Source organism: Urocampus carinirostris, chromosome 20 (genome assembly GCF_059441175.1).
Source record: "Urocampus carinirostris isolate Australia breed hairy pipefish chromosome 20, RoL_Ucar_1.0, whole genome shotgun sequence".
Classification (NCBI taxonomy): Eukaryota; Metazoa; Chordata; class Actinopteri; order Syngnathiformes; family Syngnathidae; genus Urocampus; species Urocampus carinirostris.
Window position 1 is genome coordinate 14672840 of NC_142368.1, and position 24000 is coordinate 14696839.

The following is a 24000-nucleotide window of genomic DNA, read 5'->3' on the forward strand; positions in this document are numbered from 1 at the left end:
ACTGGTTGCCAGCCAGTCGCAGGGCACACAGAGACAGACAATTTGCTTGCTCATTCACAACTGGATTTGAACCCATGACCTCAGAACTGTGCCGCACACGCACTAACCACTGCTCCGCCATGCTATCTGTTTTAGGCATTTAGTGCAAATTAATTTTTATTTTATTATCAATTTCATATGTATTAGGATTAATATACGAGTGCAATATGAAGTATTTTTTTTAAAACGATAGTTAATTGATATTATTGTTATATCCATTTTGCAAATCACCGAACCAAACAAATTTCTTTACTTTTCATATTTTATGTCCCTCTTGACTTGCCGTAGTCTCCTATGCTGTGACAGCTGCACACTCTAATCAACATGGCCGAAGAAAGCATTCTCGAAGGCGAAGACGAGAACATTTTATACGATTTACTTGTTATTAACGAATGGCCTCCGGAGAGCGACACGCAGGTTTGTCTTTCGACTTTTCCAGTCTGTGCCATAGTTCTCATTTTCTCGCATTTGTGACGTTAGGACTTCTGAAGAAGAACATGTAACGTGAAAGGGTGACTTGAGGCTCAAGCCACGTAGCAAACATATGTTGTGCTAAACTTATTCTATATTTCGAAACCACTTTTTGTCCTTTGGTCATAAAATGCTTTAAATTGTCAACCCTTTTAATGAATGATGGCTTATTTCCTATGCAACACAATTATGTAGTCAGGTGCTTTCTTTCATTCATCATTAGCCATATGGATTTGCTTTCAAAGCGTAAGCACCCATTAATGAAGAAAGCTTAAATTAATTCATTTTTCCTGATTTTTACCTTGGCAGTTACGAGGCAGCAAGGAATACAACACCTCCCTTGTAACCAAAGCAACTGGTAAGACATCTCATCTCATCTCATCTCATTAGCTGCACCGCTTATCCTCAGTAGGGTTGCGGGGGTGCTGGAGCCCATCCCAGCAATCATCGGGCAGTGGGCAGGGGACACCCTGAACTGGTTGCCAGCCAATCGCAGGACACACGGGGACAGACAACTCACTCGCTCATTCGCACCTAGGGACAATTTGGACCGGCCAATTCACCTGAAATGCATGTTTTTGGAATGTGGGAGGAAACTGGAGTGCCCGGAGGAAACCCACGCAAGCACGGGGAGAACATACAAACTCCGCACAGGAAGTCTGGAGCTGGATTTGAACCCACGCAGGAGGTTCCCAAGACATGAACTAACCACTGCGCTGCTGTGCTATTTTAGTTAATTTGGATTTCTCCATTCGGGCCCCAGTGCTGTGGAATGCTCTTCCCCCTGAGATTTGATCTCCAACCTCAGTGGAACTGTTTAAATCTAGGCTTAAAACACACTTCTATTCTATAGCATATGAATAACCTATATTTTATGCTGACGATATCTGTGTATTATTTGTTATTGCAACATCCATTGCAGCCTGGCCATCCTGGAAGGGGGATTACCTCATGTGAGGTCCCTTCTTAAGGTTTCTTCATTTTCCCCATGTTGAGGTTTTTGAGTTTTTTCTTGCCCTCATGTAGGTTTTAGATCAGAGGATGGTGTAATAATAGTCTGTGGTTTGCAATAATCTGTGGTCTGTGCAGCCCTTTGAGACTCTGTGATTAAGGGCGTCACAAATAAAAATGACTTGACTTGACTTCTATGATGAATGAATTTGTATTTTGGGGTTTAATGTAACACACGGGCTGCCAACTATGTAGCCCTATGAAAAAACCCCGAGTAGCCTGCAGACCGATTCTGAAAATATCTGATTTGGGTCATTGCAATCTTCCAGGAAATGTGATTTCTAATCTACATATAAATTATTTACATGATCAGTGTCCTTAAATACCATTTCAATTCTTCTAACCTATTGTTTAAAAGTAGCCCATAATTTGACTATGTTGATCCGTCAAAATGGGTTATTGGTTGACTGGACCTACTTCTAATAAGTACAATCCAGTAATAACATGTTAACTTATAATTTAAGAAATGCATAGCTAACTGGTTGGTCTTTGTGCTAATCTGGGACAAGAAAAAAGCTCTCAGCTTCAAAATGGTTGGTCACCCCTGGTGTATTGCGAAGGTAGGTAGGAATGAAACAGCAGTGGTTGTGGACTCGTTGGGAAGAGGCAACAGGATAAAGTATTTCGTGGACAGAGCTATGACTACCTGAGCCAAACCGGATTAAGTTCCTAATCCATTCGGTCTACGACTTCCTACCAAGCCCATTCAACCTCCACCGTTGGGGTCAGGCTAAGAACCCACTGTGCCCGCTCTGCCAAAAAAGAGTCGGATTGCTGGAGCACACCCTGAGCTGCTGCCCACAAGCACTGGGAAAGGGACGCTAGAGTCATGACCAAGTGCTGCGTGTCATTGCTGAGGCCATCAGCACAGCAAGCATGGCAGTCCATTGCCTTTGTCAGAGTCGGGGAAATCCACAGCAGCATTGGGGTCAAGTAGGTGGTCTCCTGGCAACAGCCCAGGACTGGCAATCAAAAGTCAACCTAGGGAAAGTTCCTAGAGAACATCGCTGTGACCAGGCGTCCGGATGGCTGAGGTTCAAGTGGGGGGACACGTGGTCACAGACTCGTAAGACAAAAGCCGGGACTTGATCAACCCCGGCTGGGTCCCCTGGGCGAGGGTGTCTGTTGTGAGACACTCATGATCAATGTTCCCTCTAAGCTGCGTGTGTGCCCAATTGCGCACTACCCAGAGCTTTTCCGCGCACGAGAAAATCTAGCCAGCTCACAAAAATCAGGGCTCCAAATTGCTAATGAAGAAGCGACTTAAGTCAAAGTTACAGTGCATGAAGGTAAAAATAGACGGGTTCCCCTGACGTTGTGTTCTAAATGCGGTATTTGGAAGTCAAGGTCGGAGTAGAACGAAGTTGAGTAGAGCTTTTCGAGAATTGGCTTCTTCGGCTCGGCTCACTCAAAAGCTTCGGGTCCTATACGGCTCTTGAGGTTGTTTTTGCTTCTTTCATCCCTATATGACCAAATATTATGTAAAATTATGCACAAAATGACTTAAACGAAGGGGGAATACAACAGAAAAGAAAATAATACCAAGATGATAAAGTAGTGAAAAGCTGAGAACAAAAGAAACAAAAGAGGAAAAAAGAAGGAAAATTTCAGGAAAAAACCTAGAACAAACGAAAAGAAAGAAACAAAGGAAAAAAAGTAAATACAGAACAAAAAGAAAAAAGTAACAGCTAGATTTTTTTCAAAAGGAATTTAAAAAAAGGAGAAAAAACAGGAGAAAAGAGGAAAACGTTTGTGTTGCATTCAAATAATTTCCAATTATATCAAGTTAATCATGTTGCCAACATTGTACTTCCACTAAAAAAATGTGATTAGATACAGTTCTTTATCTTGCAACCGACTAAATAAGCCCCCAAAAATGTTAGTGTTATGCGACAAAATATATGAGGGGGAAAAAAATGGATATCTTGTGAAAGAATTGTGAAAACAAAATGACGTTTGTAGGCCCTGCAACCTTTGCAATCGTACATGAGTCAATTCCTTCAAAAGTGAAAAATAATTTTGCATTGCCGGAAACTCAGCAAAATGTAAGTGATGTTTGATAATGATTTAGTTGCCACACTTGGGATTGCCGTTGCTCACTTTTGTTTCAAGCGTTGCTCACCGACTTTGTGTGAACTCTCAGACCTGTGAAAAATTACAGGGAACATTGCTCATGATGTGTCTTAAGTTGCACCAAAGTGAATATTACAACTATGGTTTAATCTAATCTTGATCAAATGAAACCTTCATGTGCTAACAGATCTGCCTTTCGTTGTAGGCCCATTTCGCGTGATTCTGCACTATCTATGGTACAGGTACGTAAGAAAACGCACGCACGGCTACACACAAAATGTTAGGATTAGAGTTGTCTTCATTGATTATAACGTAGTAAACTTTGTTTACAAAATTTAACTAGCAAATCAGCGTAGAGATAAGATCCGGCCTTAAAAAAAAATCCCGACCATTTAACTTGATTTGAATGCAGCGCCGAGTTGCAACTTCGGGTTTACTTTGATACTCAACAAATTTATAGTCAACAACACAAAAAAAGATGGGAACATTGACCGGTTTCATTCATTTTCCTCATGCTGAGGTTTTTGAGTTTTTCCTTGCTCTCATTCTGGTTTTAGATCAGGGATGAGTTCACGGTACTCTGTAGGCTAATGCACTTTGAGACTTTTTGTGAGTAAGGGGTATACAAATAAACATGACATGACTTGAAAAAATAATCCTCAACAATGCTCCCTATTGTCTGTCAGTTGATTTTTCTTTTTTTTAAATACTGATTTTAAATACTATTTTGGTTTAAATGTAGAGATTAATATAAAAATTGACTCAGTGGTCAAAAGATAAACAGTTTATAATAATGAAATGGTCTTGATTACCGATTTGAATCACTTGTGCCCTCTCCTTTGGCGCCAACTGCCTTGGATTCTGATTGGCTCCCTGTCCCTATTAAACCCACTCCTATCTGTCCCCTTTTGTCAGTCCATCTGCAAACCTCAGTTAACACTAGACAAGCCTTTTTTTCGACCCGTTTTTGATCCTGACCACGTCTACTCTCCCGTCCCGGCTTTCGACCTCTCTTTGTCCCCGTCCACGTCTACTCTCCTTTCCTGGCTTACGACTCGCTTCCGACCCCGACCACGTTTTTGCTCTCCTGTCCCGGCTACTGACCCGTTTTTTCCGTTTTCGATACCGCCATCGCTTGCCACGGAAGTGGATCTTCCTGCTTCTCGCGTCCAGCAATCACCGGATCGTGGGCGCAACCCTTCCTTCCAATAAAACTTGTGAGAAACGCAACGCAAGTGGGTCCTGTCTCTGTTCTGGTCCTGACAGAAATGATCAGTGGTTATGTTTGGTGTAAAAGAAACTCTTTTTGCTACTTTTTCGTTGGAAGTAAAAGACTGCAAATGTTTATTCTAAAATATTACGTTTTTATTACAAAAGACACATTTTTGAAAATCTACAAATATGTTGAATATTAAACCTAATTCAAACATGTACCCCCCTCTGCTTTTTTTTCTTGATTACTTCAATAGTTTTCGGGGGAATGTGATGTATTAATTTGTATTGATAGCACTGATAGCCAGTGTTCCTTCTAAGCGGCGCAGGTGCGCAATCGCGCACTGCCTGCCCATTCTCAGCGCACAAGAAAATCTATCCAGCGCAATGTTCCCTCTAAGCTGCGTGTGTGTTTTAAAGTTTTTTTGTGAACCGGCTTCTTCGGCTCGGCTCGCTAAAAGGAACCGGCTCTTTTGGGTCCTAAACAGCTCTTCGGGTTGTTTTTGCTTCTGTCATCCCTATATGACCAAATATTATGTAAAATTATGCACAAAATGGCCTAAAAGAAGGAGGAATAGAACAAAAAAGAAAAAAAATACCCAAATAAAAAGGAATGTAAAGCTGAGAAAAATAAACAAAAGGAAGAAAACAAGAAGGAAAAATTCAGAAAAAAGCCAGAAAAAAGGAAAAGAAAAGAAAGAAACAAAGGAAAAAATAGAAAAAAAAAAGCAAAAAAGTAACAGCTAGGAAAAAAAAACACAATGAGATTTTATTTAAAGGAATTAAAAAAAAAGTTTGTTGCGTTTAAATAATTTTCAATTATACCAAGTCAATCTTGTTGCCAACATTGTACTTCCACTCAAAAATGTGATTAAATACAGTTGTGTATCGTGCAAGCGACTAAAGAAGCCCCCAAAAATGTTAGTAGTATGCGACAAAGGATACCAGGAAAAAAAAAAATGTAAATCTTTTGAAAGAATTGTTGTAAAAACAAATGACGTTTGTAGGCCGTACGACCTTTGCAATAATACATTAGTCAATTTATTCAAAAGTGACATTTTTTTTTGCATTGCCGGAAACTCAGCAAAATGTAACGTAATGTCAAGTTTTGGACATCATGATTTAGTTGCCACACTTGGGATTGCCGTTGCTCACTGTTGTTTCAAGCGTTGCTTACCGACTTTGTGTGAACGCTCAGACCCTTGCAAAATTACAGGGAACATTGCTGATAGCATTTTTACATATAATAGTATAATAAATAGGGGTTCATTTTGGTGTAAAGAAACCATTTTCATATTTTTCATTAGAAGCAAAACATTAAAAATGTTGACTCAAACTATTACCTGTTAACTAATTACTAAAGACATTTTTGAAAGTATACTATTCAACATGTACCTCTCCCATCTGAATCCTTTTTTCTTTTTGATTAGGACTTTATTATTTCTTGGGGAGGGAAGTTATCGATTTAATTTGCATTTATGCCGATTTGTACCACATATCAATTTTTAAATGGCACCTAACGAGGTTATGCGTTCATTTTCAATGTTTTGATGCCTTTATCGCCTCTGTCAGTCCCTCCAGCTCTTCTCTGCCGCCCGGCCTTTTGCGGCTGGTCAACAAGCAAATCGGCTGGCAGCTGGTCCTCGCCAGGTACGGACACTCAGACACAACATCGGCCAATCTTTAGCGCTTCTTGTGTCCTACTCGCAAAGTTTTTCTTCTTGATTGTTTATCGATTCGCAGTGGTAAGCTGACCACGGGTCATTTCATTCCCCTTTAGTGTGTTTAACGCCCTTGTCTTCTACAAGGACGCATTGACCGTGTTGTTGTTGTTCTTGTTTTATCTCCCTTTTGTGTTTTCTTTTTCTCGCCTGTTCAGTAACGGCAAGCTCCTTGCGGTGGTTCAGGACCAGTGCGTGGAGATCAGGTAATTACCGACCAGCGCCTTCAACACAAACGCAATCCGTCACTTTGTAATCGGTCATAAAGGGGTCACTTTTGTGCAGTTATCTATTGACGACAAAGACATTACCGAAACGACATTCAATAGCAGTATAACTAATGAGCACCTGGGTCTCTACGCATGTAGAATGTAATACAAATAGTTAGGAATTAAACTATATTACAAATTGTTCGAATTAGTTATCTGACTCCATTAACCAAACACAAACTGTATTCTCCTAACAATGCATGCTCTATTTTTGCACCAAATGCATATTGCACAACCCTCACGATACCAAACTGTATTACGATACCAACTGTATGTAACGTCCTACATGCCGACCTTTCTTTGTGTAAATATTGTGTAAATTATAACTATAACCTTATCCTCCTTGTTTTTATAACCTTATCTTCTCTGTTCCTTTATCTTCTTGGTTTCTTTTATCATCACTGTGAATATGTGATACTGGAGTGCCATGCCCAATTTCCTTGTCACAATATGTTAACCCATTTTGTAACAATGACAATAAAGGTATTTTCTATTCTATTCTATTCTTTTCTTAATTTTAGGGAAACGTATTGACAAGAGAAAGGCATTTTCACATGGGGGCAGATATATTTTCTCAAATTATTTCTTAAGTGAATTCCATCGAATTTTTCCGAATTATTATCGAATTAGTACAGTTAGTCTTGTCGAGCCTCCCATCTCTCATTCTCCGATCTGATCCCCCGTCTGTCTTCCGTCTTTTTGACACGTCGGGGCGTTGGCCACCCCCATGGGCGTGCTGACTCCTCCCTAGGGCGGGCCAGGAACGCCCCACCTCACGAAGGCCCCCCCATGGGGCGGGTCAGGTGCCAACGTCACCCCCTCCTCGTCGGAAGACGCCGCCAGGTCTAGAGGAGTCACAACAAGAAAGCTCAAAGCAATGCCAAGCGTTTATCAAAACAAGGCCTAATCCCCTGCCAAAACACTCGACCTGTCCTCGACCCTCAGCCTCCTGTGAAAAATCCCCGCTGCATTCAACAAATGTAATTTGTATTATATTAAATCCCTTATAGTCGAATAAATAAAATAAGAAATTCAAAACACATGGGTAACCTTTCACGAATAGCGTGTCAGAGGAACAGCTTAAAGCGTCTGAGTGGGAATTGTTAAAAAGCTGAGCTTGGGTGCCCTGTGACTGTTGTTAAGTGTTTGTTTCAAAGCTTCTCTTTGGCTTCGTTGTGGGGGCGAGCAGTCAGGTGAAGGTCCGCCAGGCTCTGTTCTGCGCCCACTCTGCTTGATTCGCGGAATGTGTTATTAGCCTCCACTGTTATTATGTTTTTCTTTCCTCACTTTTGCTTATTTTGTTTTCAGATCTGTGAGAGATGACTTTGGCTCAGTTATAGGGAAGTGCCAAGGTAAGCATTTTTATCAAGTTATGCAATGCTAATCAACCACTTGATGTGCTTGTTACATTCTGACGTTGTTTAAGAATTTATGGGTACATAAATGTCTTTCTCGTTTGACACAGTTTGTTATGAAGCTTGCTGAATTTCAGAGAAAAACTTTATTAACGATCAGGGTTGGGTAGGGTTACTTTAACTTGATTACTTTCAATTACTTTTGGATTACTCCAATACCAAATATGCTAATAAAAGACAAAATAAACTAAATATGAATAAAATGACTAAATATTGTGCAGGCTTGAGGAGTAACTGAATACACGGAACGGCAAAAATGATGTTGGCAAGCTGTTTGGATTGATTTTCATTTCGTTTCTGTTGTTATGTTAGTTTTGCCGGAGATCAAAGAGACCAAAGCCAGGAGAGAAAGCTTACCACGTGTTGTGGGTCATCATTTTATTCATATTTAGTTTATTTTGTCTCTTATTAGCGTATTTGGTATTGGAGTAATCCAAAAGTAATTGAAAGTAATCAAGTTAAAGTAACCCTACCCAACCCTGTTAACGTTGCATGCTTACTGTTTTTTCCTACTAATACAGATAAGTGAAAATGTCCTGCTTCTGCTTAGTGACAATAACTGATGTCATATAGAGTCCTGTGTGTTTGTATAATTGTTTTTGAATTATACAAGTTATCTGTTTGTATGCTTGTGGCTTTTTAAATTAGGAACAGCACAAAAAACAACAAGCACTAATTAACAAAGGTAAACAATGAAACAAACTGTACAATACAATGATATAATACATAAAGATCAGCCACAAGGGAGTAGTCTGAAGAAAAAGCTTTAAACAGCCTACCCTTAGTCTATTTTTCTTGCAAGTAGAACATATTAAAATCAAATCAAGAAAACGGGTAATAGTGGCTGAAAATCTCGCATACTTGAATTTTTGGGATTAAAAAAACAAAAACAGAATGCATACATTGTTTACAACCAATGTTCCCTTTAAGCTGCGTGTGTGCGCAATTGCGCACTGCCCAGAGCTTCTCCACGCACAAGAAAATCTAGCCAGCTCACAAAAATCAGGGCTCGAAATTGCTAATTTAGAAGCGAATTAAGTCAAAGTTACAGTACATGAAGGTAAAAATACACGGATTTCCCTGACGTTGTGTTCTAAGTGCGGTATTTTGAAGACAAGGTCGAAGTAGAACGAAGTTGAGTCAAGTCAGTAGAGTTTTTTGAGAACTGGCTTTTTCGGCTCGGCTCACTAAAAGGAACCGGAATTATGCGCAAAATGACTTAAAGGAAGGGGGAATAGAACAAACAAGAAAAAAAATACCGAAATGAAAAAGTAGCGAAGAGCTGGGAAAATTTAGAAAAAAGGCCGGAAAAAAGAAAAAGAAACAAATAAAAGGAAATAGAGAACAAAAAAGCAAGAATAAAAGTAACAGCTGGGAAAAAATAAACAAGATTTTTTTTAAAAGGAATTTTTAAAAAAGGGAGAAAAAAACAGGGTAAAAGAAGAAAGTTTGTGTTGCATTTAAATAATTTCCAATTTTATAAAGTCAATCTTGGTGCCAACATTGAACTTCCACTAAAAAAATGTAATTAAATACAGTTCTGTATCGTGCAACCGACTAAATAAGCCCCCCAAAATGTTAGTATTAAATGTTAGGTTCAAGTCCCCAACATTTTTAATAAAACGCTCTGAAATAAAAGAAGACATAGAGAATCGGTTATTTAGAATTAGATAGATAGATAGATAGATAGATACTTTATTCATCCCCTAAGGGAAATTCACATTTCCAGCAGCATCCCTGAGCTGAGAACAGTACAATAATAAAGCCAAAAGAATACAATATACAAATACCCAGTGTGACGTGCAAATGCCCACTGTAGCGTGTTATATAGAGTAACTAAATAGTGCTACACAGAATACATATTGCAGTAAGATTCGGTAATATCCAATGTAGGTGGTGTGGTTTAATGTGGGCCTTTACTCTGCCGGGTGGAGTTAAAGAGCCTCATGGCATGAGGAAGAAAAGATCTCTTCAGTCTGTCCGTAGTACAAGACAGTGACAGCAGTCTGTCGCTGAAACTGCTCTTCTGTCTGGAGATAATGCTGTGTAGTGGATGCGATGGATTGTCCATGATTGACCTCAGCTTTTTCAGTGCTCGTCTCTCAGCTACTGTTGTTAGGCTGTCCAGCTCTTTGCCCACAACAGAGCTCGCTTTCCTAGCCAGTTTATTGAGACGAGAGGCATCCTTCTTCTTGACGCTGCCTCCCCAACACGCTGCCGCATAGAATAGGGCGCTTGCCACTACTGTCTCATAGAATATTTTCAGGAGCTTTTTGAGATGTTGAAGGAGGCCAGCCTTCTGAGGAAGTAAAGTCGGCTTTGCCCTTTCCTACATAGAGCTTCTGTGTTTGCAGACCAGTCCAGTTTGTTGTCCAGCTGCACACCCAGGTATTTGTAGGTCTGGACAAATTCTACACATTCTCCCTTGATGGTTACAGGAACCGGGTGAGTTCTGGTTCTCCTGAAGTCCACCACCATCTTTCTGGTCTTGGTGGTGTTTAGGTGCAGGTGGTTTGCGTCGCTCCATCGGACAAAGTCCTGAATCAATTTCCTGTACTCCTCCTCCTGCCCGTTTCTGATACATCCCACGATCGCAGTGTCGTCGGCAAACTTTTGCACATGGCAGGACTCAGAGTTGTACTTAAATTAGTTACTTTATTAATCATCATTATGAGAGCCACGGAGATCGAGCTGTTACGAATCTCCTCCTCGCTTGCTCTGCTCGCTCGCTAGCTGGGCTCTGAAGACGTCTCCGAAACCTCCCTTCTAATATTCAGGTTCTTGGAGAAAAACAACTTGAGCAGGTCGGGGTGTATCCACTGGAATGTGAGACAACTCATGGCATTGAAAAGCAGCTTACAGGCCGAGAACTCTTCAAAATGGCTGAGAACACATATAACATATTAAATGTCAACTGTAGGATAAATATAATTATACAATCCTAACAATTATGCGACAAAAGATACCAGGAAAAAAAGGAATGGAAATCTTGTGAAAGAATTGTAAAAAAAAAAAATTACGTTTGTAGGCTGACAACCTTTGCAATAGTACATTAGTCAATTCATTCAAAAGTGAAAAAAATGTTTGCATTGCCGGAAACTCAGCAAAATATAACGTGATGTCAAGTTTTGGACATGTTTGATAATGATTTAGTTGACACACTTGGGATTGCTGTTGCTCACTGTTGTTTCAGGCGTTGCTCACCGACTTTATGTGAACGCTCAGACCCGTAAGGAAAATGACAGGGAACATTGTTTACAACCATTAATCTTACAATGTATTTTCTTTCAATTGGCAGATTTTGCTACCCCATACAACATCTGATTTACATGCACTAGTTGTATTAGTTTTAATTAATATTTTTCTTATTTTACTAGAAAAATGTAGGTTTGAGATCAGGGGATGTTGTAATGGCGGTCTGTGCAGTCCTTTGAGACTTATTTTTGTGATTAAGAGCTATACCGAAATGTGACTTGACTTTGAATAAATACAGTAAAGATATACTTCAAACAAGAAACAATTTGTACTAGGGTAAACATTTGTTTTGCTCCCACACAAAATATAAAAACGGTCATTATATGCGTCTTTACTTTTGCCTACATTAAAATTATTTAACAGCTCCAATAAACCGAAAAGTATTGTCTACCCAGATATTCTAGCTTGGCTCTAAGTGACAAATTATATGGAATTTTTTGTTGTTATTGGGACCAATAACTGACACAATTTGCCAGACATAAGCTGATCTTTATAGCTGTGGCCCGCTATGCCGATGTGTCCTGAAGCCTTGTGTCACTCAATTATCGTTACTTCCGTTTAGAAAATGGATGATCATGCTACTTGTTGTAGTATCCATCCATCCATCCATCCATTATCTGCACCCCTTATCCTCAGTAGGGTCGCGGGGGTGCTGGAGCCCATGCCAGCTATCTTCGGGCAGTGGGCAGGGGAAACCCTGAACCGGTTGCCAGCCAGTTGCAGGCCCATTTATTCAACATTGACAAATAAACATGACATGACTTGACATTAGCCTCACCTAGAAGTCCACCATTTTGCTGCTACGGGTACCTGAAAAAAACAGAATCCTTGCGAAAGGCTATGCAAAAGCAATAGATCAGAAACAATGCGGTTTGGATACATTGAGACTTCTTAGTTTGTCTTCTTCCTTGTGCTTTTTAGCTCTCTTTTTAGTTGCACTACACAAGAAAGCGTCAATAGTGGTCAAATATTGCACACTGTCCCTTTAAGTCTCTATATAAGCCCCATCATTAAGTCAAGTCATGTTTATTTGTATGGCCCCTTCATCACAAGAAGTACACAGTGCACAGACTACAGACTATTATTACACCAGCCCCTGATCCAAAAGCTACATGAGGGCAAAGAAAACTCAAAACCTCAGCATGAGGAAAACGAATCTTCATAGAACTTTGTCCATTCCTGTATTTTTTTTACTCCTAGCTGACTCAAGTAGTGAGGAATAGTGATAATGAAACGTTAAGCCCAGTACATTGCGCTATTTCTTTTATAAAATAAATATGATCATCTTTGACGGAAACATCTTTCTCTTATTCTTCGGGCAGTGGGCAGGGGACACCCTGAACTGGTTGCCAGCCAGTCGCGGGGCATGTTGTAGGATCATTTTTTTTTTTTAAATGTTGGCCCAGAAGCTCTTTGTAGAACAAGGAACACAGTTTTATTTCTCTGACATGGTTTTATTTCAATTGATTTTGAGATTTTGCTTATTCTCAGTGTTTTCAGGGTTGGGTAGGGTTACTTTAACTGGATTACTTCAATACCAAATATGCTAATAAAAGACAAAACAAGCTAAACTTGAATTAATTACAAAATTTTGTGCAGGCTTGGGGAGTAACGGAATACATGTAACGGCAAAAGTGATGTCGGCAAGCTGTTTGGATTTATTTTCATTTTGTTTCTGTTGCATTTTATGTTCGTTTTGCCGGAGATCAAAGAGATCAAAGCCAGGAGAGAAAGCTTACCACGTGTTCTGAGTCATCATTTTTATTCATATTGAGTTTCTTTTGTCTTTTCTTAGCATATTTGGTATTGGAGTCATCCAAAAGTCATTGAAAGTAATCCAGTTCAAGTAACCCTACCCAACCCTGCATCCATCCATCCATTATCTGCACCGCTTATCCTCAGTAGGGTCGCGGGGGTGCTGGAGCCCATCACAGCTATCTCCGGGCAGTGGGCAGGGGACACCCTGAACTGGTTGCCAGCCAGTCGTAGGGCATGTTGTAGGATCATTTTTTTTAAACGTTGACCCAGAAGCTCTTTGTAGATTAAGGAACACAGTTTATAAATCAGTTGGTTTTATCTCAACTGATTTTGACATTTTGCTTATTCTCAGTGTTTTGTTGATGGCATTCCTGTTCCCCCTATACCTACACCCCTCTCTCCCTCCCTCCAAAGCCCACAATTCTCTCGCTTGCCCACTTACATAATTCATGGCTGTTCAGCAGTGATAAACGAAGCTTTTTTACATGGTAGGCGCGAGCTTATTTCCCTCATCGACTTCTGGCCAAGACGGCGGAGGAAGGGACGCAAACGTCCTATTTTCTAGCTTCTTACAACCCCTGCCAAGGCACCGAAAAAGTCATTTATGTGGAAATGGAGCCCCTCTCGGTTGCGGAGAGCGCGTACAATACATAATGGGGCGTAGGGGGAGGGGTGCTGACTGAGGCGGGGAATCGGGAGAAAAGTATAAAAAGGGAACTTAGGGAGGGAGCACAGGTTTGGGTTTAGTTGCTTCGAGTCAGCGCCCACAACATTTGGTACACATTCAAGATCAAAGGACATAGACTGCAGTGTTCATTTGAGCTGTGAAAAGTGATGGGTCCCGGGGACTCGCATGCTCAAAAATCTATGGGTCCCAACAGAGATCTATGGCTCCCCAAAATTTAGTGTGATTGAGGTTGAAATCGAAAATCGGCAACAAATATCTAATATAAATCTATATATTCATTCAGTTTTAATCATCAACTTATTAATTATTTTCTGCATCAAATTATTGTTGGTAATATAACGATTAAAGGGATAACCACAAACCTGTCTTTTTTTCATTTTCTCCTTTTATACTTCCTTTTTTTCTTAACTTCTTTATACAACATAATTCGTAATATCAATCATCAAAGCAAGCGAGCCGGCCCTTTTTAATGAGTTGAGCCAAAAAAGCCGGTTCGCTAAAAAAAGACTGACTTCCTTTCACTACACAACGAGATCTCGTTGGCCGAGATCGGCGTGCGGACGAAAACTCGAACCGCGAGACCAAAACAACAAAGGCGGATCTGCCTGACGAAAAGTTTGGAGTGCAGTAAATCTTTGTTAAAAAAAGTAATCGGGTATTAATGACAATTTTGTGGCAAAAAGGTTGCGTCCCGGTGACGCACGTTGATTTGAGACTATGCGTCCCCAATAAAAATGATGCGTCTAGGACGCAGGGACGCGGGCAAACCAGAACACTGAGCCTGAATGGAAAAAAATATTTCTTTCACCAGGCATAAAAATCTCTCACCTTGAATGAATGAATGAATGAATGAATGCAACAATGCATTATAGTTTTTAAGGCTTTATTGATTATTGAAATGCTTTTAGATATATTAGTTTGTATGTGTCTGATGTGTGAATTCCAACTTAATTTATTGTCTATTATGACCCCTAAAAACAGAATTTCTGATACAGCGTCTTTTGCAGCACCATCTATTTTTACTTTTAAATCTTGATTTGCCTTGCGATTACCAAAGAATATTACTTTGGTTTTATTTAAATTTAAAGATAATTTATTTATATCCATCCATACTTTTAGGTTAATTAGTTCACGATTAATACAGGTTACCAAATCAATATAGTTATCATTGGAATAGAACATGTTAGTGTCGTCGGCAAATATTACTATTTTCAATAGTTATGAAACATTTAAAATATCGTTATTATATAAGTTAGACAACACTCAGAGAAGCGCAAGAGTAAAACAAGCTGCAGGTTGAAATATGTCAACTTGATGTTGCCAAAGCCAGGTGCCTCTCACAAAGACACTGTACTGTACTTGTATTTATTTCTCTCGCTCTCACTCTCTCGCTCTTCCTTTGTTGCTCTTTGTCTCTTTCTCTCTGTGTCTTTTAACCTCTTTTGCTCTAACCTCCTTTTTTTCCTTTTCCCTCTCTTCATACCCTTTGCGCTTTCTTTTCTCCTTTATCTCCTTCTGTCTTTCTATTTCTCTTTGGATTTCTTTCTTCCTCTCCCTTTCTTTTCCCCCTCTCTCACGACTTTTTATCTCTTTTGTTTCCCACGCTCTCTCCCTTTTTCTTTCTTTGTCCCGCCCTTTCTCTTATTTCTTGATCTCTCTTTTTCTTTCTCTTTAATCTACTAGTCCGCCCCCCGACAGAATGTTCTATCGCGTGGCCCCCGAGTTCAAATTAGTTTGACACCCCTGCTTTAAGTGCTGAGTTTGAGCAGAGAGAAAGTCAAACAAATTTTTAAACCGACTTTTTTATCAAAAATGATGGTTGCATGTTACACACAAATACAGTAGAGAGAGAGGGGGGGGGGGGGGGGGGGGCGCACCTGGCTTTGGCAACATCAAGTGGACATATTTAATGAATCCCAAAATTATTTTACAGTTTTCTTTTTCTTTTAGAAACTACAAGAGATTAATGAAATATTCATGTACTGTATTTTAATCGGGAAAGATCACCTCATAAAGGATCATTTTACGTTTCATCTCGAGGACCCACTTTGCATTGCACGTTTGTTCCTGCATGTCTCTATACTACCAATGGATGGCAGTATTTCACTAGTAAAACGCTCGATTCGACTGTGTACTGTTCAGCAGCATTCTTCAATGAAAAGGATACTATTTTTATTTTTCGATGTTATTGCACAATAGTAAACTCCTTTATACAATTAAATAATGTTGAGATTTTATGCAAACACCGTCGGGACTGTTGCTATGGGTATTGTAGAATAGAATAGAATATACCTTTATTTTCATTGCTACAAAATGGGTTAACATGATGTGACAACGAAATTGGGCATGACACTCCAGTTTCACACATTCACAGTGAGGTAAAAAAGCCAAGAAGATAAAGGAACAGAGAAGATGGATAGGTACTTTATTCATCCCCGCAGGGAAATTCAAATTCAGAAGATGCCATTTAAGATTTAGCTTCTCCGTGTTATATGTTGAAGTGTCCTTGGGCAAGACACTGAATCCCTAATGCCCCCAATAAGCAGGTAGGCACCTTGCATGGCTGACTCCCTATTGGTGTGTGAGTGTGTGTGTGAATGGGTAAGTGTGAAGCACATTGTAAAGCGCTTTGAGCGGTCTTCATTGATTTGAAAAGCGCTATATAAATGCCGACCATTTACATTTTACATTTACTTTGACATTAATTTGCTTTTAGACACTTTTTTCAAAAGCAGGCGCTCTTTGTTCTTTGTCTTGGCTAATGCCTGGATTTATTGTTTGTCACCTGCTGCGTCCTTTTGCGTCCTCCGTCTTTTGTGTTCTAAGTCCTGGCACACAATCAACGCCTGGAGTAACATTATGCTTTGGCATTAGAAGAACACTCGAATTTTATAGCTTTATTGCTGTGTTGGTCTGGCATATTACTGTTAGGACAAAAAACACTTTTGTTTTTCAGTTTTGGTGCACAACGGCGTGTGTTTGGGCCATCCCGATAATGTACTCACTTTTCTATAACCTTATTCTCCTTTCTATAACCTTATCCTCCTTGCCTATAACCTTATCTTCCTTGTTTTATAACCTTATCTTCTCTGTTCCTTTATCCTCTTGGTTTTTTACCTCACTGTGAATGTGTGAAACTGGAGTGTCATGCCCAATTTCGTTGTCACAATATGTTAACCCATTTTGTAACATTGACAATAAAGGTTTATTCTATTCTATTCTATTCTACTATCGTTGAACTAATTTGTAATGGTCATAAACTTGAATTTCCTACTGTATTATGGACCAAAATCTCACATTTGAAGATGCCAAACTGGCATGAAGTTGCTGGAGTGATTGTATTGTTTTCTTTGTCAGAATCTACCCCTAAAATGAAGGTGCTACAGCACCATGTTGATGCATCTATACCAGGGGTGGTATAACAATGTCCTGCAGCCCAGCAACGCCCCGTTCACCTTTTTATTCCGGCCCGTCAAATAAAAATGGTAAAAATATAATATGATATACTAATACTGTAAGTGCATAACTCACATTTTGGACCGAATTGAGAAATCAGATTGTAAAAAGATGCAATGTCTGCACAAGAGCTCAAGTCTGTCAGCAGTGTTCATTTTACCTCTGAAAAGAGATGAGTCCCGGGGACTCGCATGCTCAAAAATCTATGGGTCCCAACAGATCTATGGGTCCCCCAAATTTAGTGTTATCGAGTTTGAAATTGTAAATCTGTGACAAATATATAATTAAAATCTATATATCTATATCATTTCCTGCATCAAATTATTGTTGGTAATATACAGATTAAAGGGATAACCACAAACCTGTCTTCTTTTCATTTTCTCTTGGACCGAATTGAGAAATCAGATTGTAAAAAGCTGCAATGTCTGCACAAGAGCTCAAGTCTGTCAGCAGTCTTCATTTTACCTCTGAAAAGAGATGAGTCCCGGGGACTCGCATGCTCAAAAATCTATGGGTCCCAACAGATCTATGGGTCCCCCAAATTTAGTGTTATCGAGTTTCAAATTGTAAATCTGTGACAAATATATAATTAAAATCTATATATCTATATCATTTCCTGCATCAAATTATTGTTGGTAATATACAGATTAAAGGGATAACCACAAACCTGTCTTCTTTTCATTTTCTCCTTTTATACTTCCTTTTTTTCTTAACTTCTTTAGGTAATAATGACAATTTTGTGTCAAAGTTGCGTCCCGGGGACGCACGTTGATTTGATACAATGCGTCCCCAGCAAAAATGATGCATCTAGGACGCGGGGAAACCAGAACAGCATTTTGCCTAACTCAGGCAATTTTTCTTTTGAGAAAGGCATTTGTTTTTATATTATTAGAGTAATATGGTGAAGAAAAGTAAGTAAATAATTGTTGTGTTGCCCCTTTTGTCACTAGTTTTTCTTTATGGAAGTCCCCACATTACAAAGAAAAGAATCATCACAAAAGACATATGAGCTAGTCCTCATTTCGCTTAGTTTTTCAATGTATATTATCAAGTTTATCGCTTGAAATAGGGGAAAATACAAATTTTTCTTTATTATGAGTGTTTCAAAAATATTTTGATGAAATGGTCTATTTTCAAACAAATATTAAAGAAAATACTCCATGCTTATGTCTGCAAGGATTTTTATTGAGAAATATTGGATAGGTCTTTTTTCCCCTCATGTATTGCTGAGGTATCCAGAATATGCCATTAAAAATACACATAAAAAGCTGCATCTTGGCCAAAGATCCGACACTAACATTAGTGGAATTGGGATGGGTTATTTCTTGTCTATTACATCTATGAGTGTCAATTATTAAGATTCAGCACTATGATAGCTTTTTAGGGGGACTGATGTACGTCATTATTGGTGGGCCTGGTCACACTATTATTCAGTGCAGCAGTGGCGAGAGATTGGAGTACATCATTTTGCTTTATAATGAATCTTAGACTTCAAGAGATGTACAATCTGATCACGGTCCTCTTTTTGCAGTGCCCAAGGACCCCAATCCTCAATGGCGACGCGTGGCATGGAGCCAGGACTGTGTCCTGCTAGCGTTTGCAGACAGCACGGGCACTGTGCGGCTCTTTGACCTCGTGGGAAGCGAGCTGTTTGTCATTCCGCCGGTAATGAATCTTTGCAGTCTTGTAGTGTAATAAAACATGACTTTTATTTTGCTCTTCGGGGATGCCTTCAATATGATTACCGTAGCACTTTTCTAACTTTTTATATTAGAGGCATTGTGCAATATTTAGCGCCTCATAGCGGTTAAATAACAACAACCCTTCATTTAAAAAAGTTACCGTAAATTCCGGACTATAGAGTGCACCTGATTATAAGCCGCACCCACCACATTTTAAGAGGAAAACCTATTTTGTACATACACAAGCCGCACCTGTATATAAGCCGCATGCGCCCACATTTAAACATGTAACACAAACACAAAATTAACCCAAACCCGACTTCAAGTCCCGCGATTGAAACTAAATGTACTTCATTAAAGTCCACAGTCCAAAAATCACAGTCACAATCTTTCCGACACAACACAGGAGTCGGAAAGCCGAAAACTCGAACCGCGCGACCAAAACAACAATGGCGGATCTGCCTGACGAAAAGTTTGGAGTGCGGTAAATCTTTGTTAAAAAAAAAAAAGTAATCGGGTAATAATGAAAATTTTGTGGCAAAAAGGTTGCGTCCCGGGGACGCACGTTGATTTGAGACTATGCGTCCCCAGCAAAAATCATGCGTCTAGGACGCAGGGACGCGGGCAAACGTGAACACTGCATTATCCATCAAATGGGACGACTTGGCGCTATTACTCCTGGAAAACCGCTACATTTGTGACTCTTGTATATTAATCATCACAAAGACTTTGCAGAAATCGCGGTGACCTGACTCTAGTGTGTAGCTTGCCAGCCGCTCTCTCAATCGTTTTCTTACACTGAAAGGAATAGCCCTCCAATTTGTATATTTACAACAAAGATAATTTATTCAACTGCAATTCTTTTTTTAATTTGTATATCTATAGTTGATATTTTGTCGTATAAAGTGATGTTTGTATGTTACTATGTTCATGTTCTCCCAGAAAAAAAAAACTGGCACAGAAAATGCACTTTTCTTTTAAAATCGACAGACACACAAACGGACTAATAAATATATTTAGAATGTGTGATATATATATATATATATATATATATATATATATATATTTTTTTTTTTTTTTTTTTCACGGATCCCTTATCCGAATTGGTCGTCAGGGCCAGGGTTATAAAAATGAAATAAATCTAAATTAAATATGTATACAAAAATAGCAGGCAACGGTGTGATGGGAAATAAGTTGAAATAAAAACAAAACATGCATAAGAATATAAAGATAAATACACTGGAGCTCAAAATTAGAGAACAACTTAAAAAAATAGAATCATTTTGAAACAATACCGCTGTTCCACAGTTAAATTACATTTTGATGTGTCTATATCTTGGAACAATTTTTTTCACAAAATGGCTAAAGGCATTTCACAAAAAAATGTTTTTCAGAAAATGCACTGATCTAAAATCGAGAACACACTAATCAAAACTAGAGAAAAACGATGACTTTGGCATGTGAAAAAATCCTAAAGGTTACAACAGTCAATTAGTAAGAAGTGTAAAGGCCTCTGCTGTGAATGACTTCAAGCACATCTGCTGCCACAGAATGGCACTAGTCTCTCACACTGCTCTGGTGTGATTTTGGTTCATTCTTCTTCCAGCTTCCGCCACAGTTCGGCAATTGTATTGGGTTTCTTGACCGTAACTATCACCAAAGATTTTCCAGAGGTTCTGTATTGGGATGAGATCAGGACTCTGGGCGGGCCGTGGCCTTAAATAAATGTTTTCACTTTAAAGAAAATTCTTTACATGTTTTGCTGTGTGACCTGAAGCAATGTTCTGCATGAAGACTGCAGGCCGATTGGGCAATGAACGTAACTAAGAAATCATGTGCTGTTGAAGAAGGTTCAGAGACACATTTGCATTCACTCTGCCATGTTCAGTGTTCATTTTACCTGTGAAAAGTGATTGGTTCTGGGGACTCGCATGCTCAAAAATCTATGGGTCCCCAAAATGTTGTGTTATCGAGGTTGAAATTGTAAATCGGCGACAAATATATAATATAAATCTATATATTCATTCAGTTTTAATCATCACAGTTTATTGGTAATACAAATCAGTTATCACTTCAAGATTTTTCAGTTCACAACATTATTGTACAAGATACATGATAATATTGCTGAAATAATTATATGAATCTATATTTTCATTCAGTTTTAATCATCACAGGTAATTGGTAATACAAAGCAGTTATCACTTCAGATTTTTCAGTTCACAATATTGTACATTATACAAAATAATATTGCTGAAATATTATTCTATATATTCATGCAGTTTTAATCATCACAGTTAATTGGTAATACAAAGCAGTTATCACTTCAGATTTTTCAGTTCATATATTCTTCGTGGTTCGCTGTCCCGCCACAGTTGTAATGCCTTCTCAAGGTCCAATCCATTATCATCCTCCTTATAGCGTAACCAGGAATAAAATTTAGTCCATTTTGGCAGAAAAGTCCTTTTCTTGCTAGGAGTATTCTTTTATTTATTTTCTTTCGTTGAATCGTTAACTTCAACACACGTGTTTTCCTTGCCTCCGCGATCTTTCGAAGAATTTCTCCGCTGTTTTTTCGTGCCGGAATTATTGCCGTTATCACTTTCGGCATTATGTTTCGCCTTATTACTGACACTGAAGAAATTACCAATTTTGTGTTGATTTTCACCTTCCCTCGACGACAACCAGCACAACAATGATGTCATCTCGAAGCAACGAGATCTCGTTTGCCGAGATCGGCGTGCAGACGAAAACTCGAACCGCGAGACCAAAACAACAATGGCGTATCTGCCTGACGAAAAGTTTGGAGTGCAGTAAATCTTTGTTAAGAAAAACTAATCGGGTAATAAAGACAATTTTGTGTCGAAAAAGTCGCGTCCCTGGGACGCACGTTGATTTGACACGATGCGTCCCCAGCAAAAATCATGCGTCTAGGACGCAGGGACGCCGGCAAACGAGAACACTGCATGTAGCTGTACAAGAGACCCAACTCCTGCTGCAGAAAACATGCCCCAAACCATGACACTTCCTCCTCCACCTTTCATGGATTTTTTTTTTGACAACTAACTGCCGAAAGGCCCACCGTCTTGCTAAGTCAGTAAAATTGGCTGTCAGAATGCCAGTTAAATAGATGTTGGCGATAATTAAGGAAATTAGCACCATTATGTGGGAGGCACCTGAATGTGTTGTCTAATTTAGATCATTGCTCAGGAGGTAGAGCTCTCGTCCCGGGACCGAGATTTTGCAGGTTCAAATCCCGGCTCCTCCTATTTAAATGTCTTCGTGTCCTTGGGCAAGACACTGAACACCTGACAGATACTGTAGATGCCTCGCATGGCTGTCGCCGCTATCGGTGTGTGAGTGTGTGAGTGAATGAATGTGAAGCACATTATAAAGGGCTTTAGAAGGGTCTTCAGTGACTTGAAAATGCAGACCGTTTACTAAAATACATTTTGGTTGTTGAAATGCCTTATCCATTTAGTAAAAAAGTGTTGTAGTAGTATGGTATAGAAACAACAACACGTCCTTGAACTGTTGCGTAGTGAAGATGTCATTTTTTTAGAATGATTGAATTGTCTGTAAATTGTTCTTATTTTAATCTCTAGTGTGTATAAATATGATTCAATATGTTAACTAAACACTTCACTCACAGTTACTACCACTCTCAGAGTACTTTTACTTATGGATTTCTATTGAATCTTATATGTTTATGAATTTTCAAATTTTGGTTATTTTTTTCTAAACTTGGTTTTAATTATACATATATTTTGTTTTTGTTTTCCTCCATATTGTTTTATTTTTTTTTTAAATTACCCCCCCCTCCAATTTCTAACAATAAAAGAGAAATAAAACAAAAATGAAATATTTGAAAAAGTCATTCTTATGCCTCCCCCATGCTGAAGTTTTCTTTTAATTTAATTCCTTTTTAGTTTTCCACCCAGAGTAGCAAATGCATTTTTCAGAGATGATAAAATGAATTCTAAATATATGCATGTGGGAAAAATCCCTTCTTCTACACTGGCAACTTGACATGTCGCCTTTGCGTGTTTTGTCAGGGCATCTTCTCATGTAACTTGCATCCTTCTCTTTTGTCACGTTTTTTTCCCTCCACATCCACCCCTTCTTGTCGTTTTCAGTCCCATTTCACAGCCCTCCATTTTTAATGTGTCACACACTTGATGCGCCTTCAAGCCTCTCTTGATCCTCCCTCCGTCCTTCTTATCCTTCAGTCATCCCCGTCGCTCCATGCTGCCTATCAAGTCCACCGATCCCACTGCTCGCTTTAGTGCAATTTATCAGCATTCCAGGCTAGCCCTCGTTTTGCTTTTCTCCTGTTTCTCCTGGGATCTGTATGTTGCAATTTAACTTTAATTTAGGACGTTTCACAGTTATGTGGCTCCTTTCACGCAGAGACAAGTGTCAATCAAAATAGATATTTCCACAGTCTGAATTTTCCTTTTGACCGACTTCTTCTTTTCCCTCGGCAAGGAGCTGAGTTTCCCTGGGGATTTCAGCAGTGCCGTAGCGGGCCTCATCTTTCTCGACTACACGGGCAGCGCGCAGTGGTCGGGCGAGCTGCTCGTCATCACGTACGGGGGCAGGCTGAAGAGCTATTTGGTCAGGTGAGTTTCCACTTTTTATTTTGATTTACTGTCAAAGGCCAAGCAAGTACAGTGGAACCTTTACATTTGAGCTTTATTTGCTCCAGTTTCCCACTTGTAGCTGTAATTGCTCGCGTAACGAGCAAATTTTCCTGATATGAAATGATTTTTAAAAGATTGGCTCGTTTCCGACCTCCACAAAGCATCAAAGTAAACCCTAAATAGCTATAGAAACAGTCTTTTATATATATATATATATATACACCACAGCCATATCCCCCTAGTGGGAGGTGGCTAGAGTCATTTCTGACTCTTTTTGGGAGATTGATTTAGAGGAGGGGATTCCCAGCCC

General features: G+C 39.3%; 1 protein-coding gene across 1 annotated transcript in view; it reads left to right on the plus strand.

The window, feature by feature from the left end:
- Nucleotides 1–350: 350 nt before the first annotated feature.
- nbas (NBAS subunit of NRZ tethering complex) overlaps nt 351–24000 on the plus strand; it is a 287616-nt gene continuing 263966 nt past the window's right edge. The window contains exons 1-8 of the mRNA XM_088324534.1: nt 351–456; nt 820–868; nt 3800–3836; nt 6379–6456; nt 6686–6733; nt 8105–8148; nt 18900–19033; nt 23536–23669. Of these exons, the coding sequence (XP_088180660.1) occupies nt 364–456; nt 820–868; nt 3800–3836; nt 6379–6456; nt 6686–6733; nt 8105–8148; nt 18900–19033; nt 23536–23669 (617 nt within the window). The 5' untranslated portion in view covers nt 351–363. The remainder of the gene's footprint in view (nt 457–819; nt 869–3799; nt 3837–6378; nt 6457–6685; nt 6734–8104; nt 8149–18899; nt 19034–23535; nt 23670–24000) is intronic.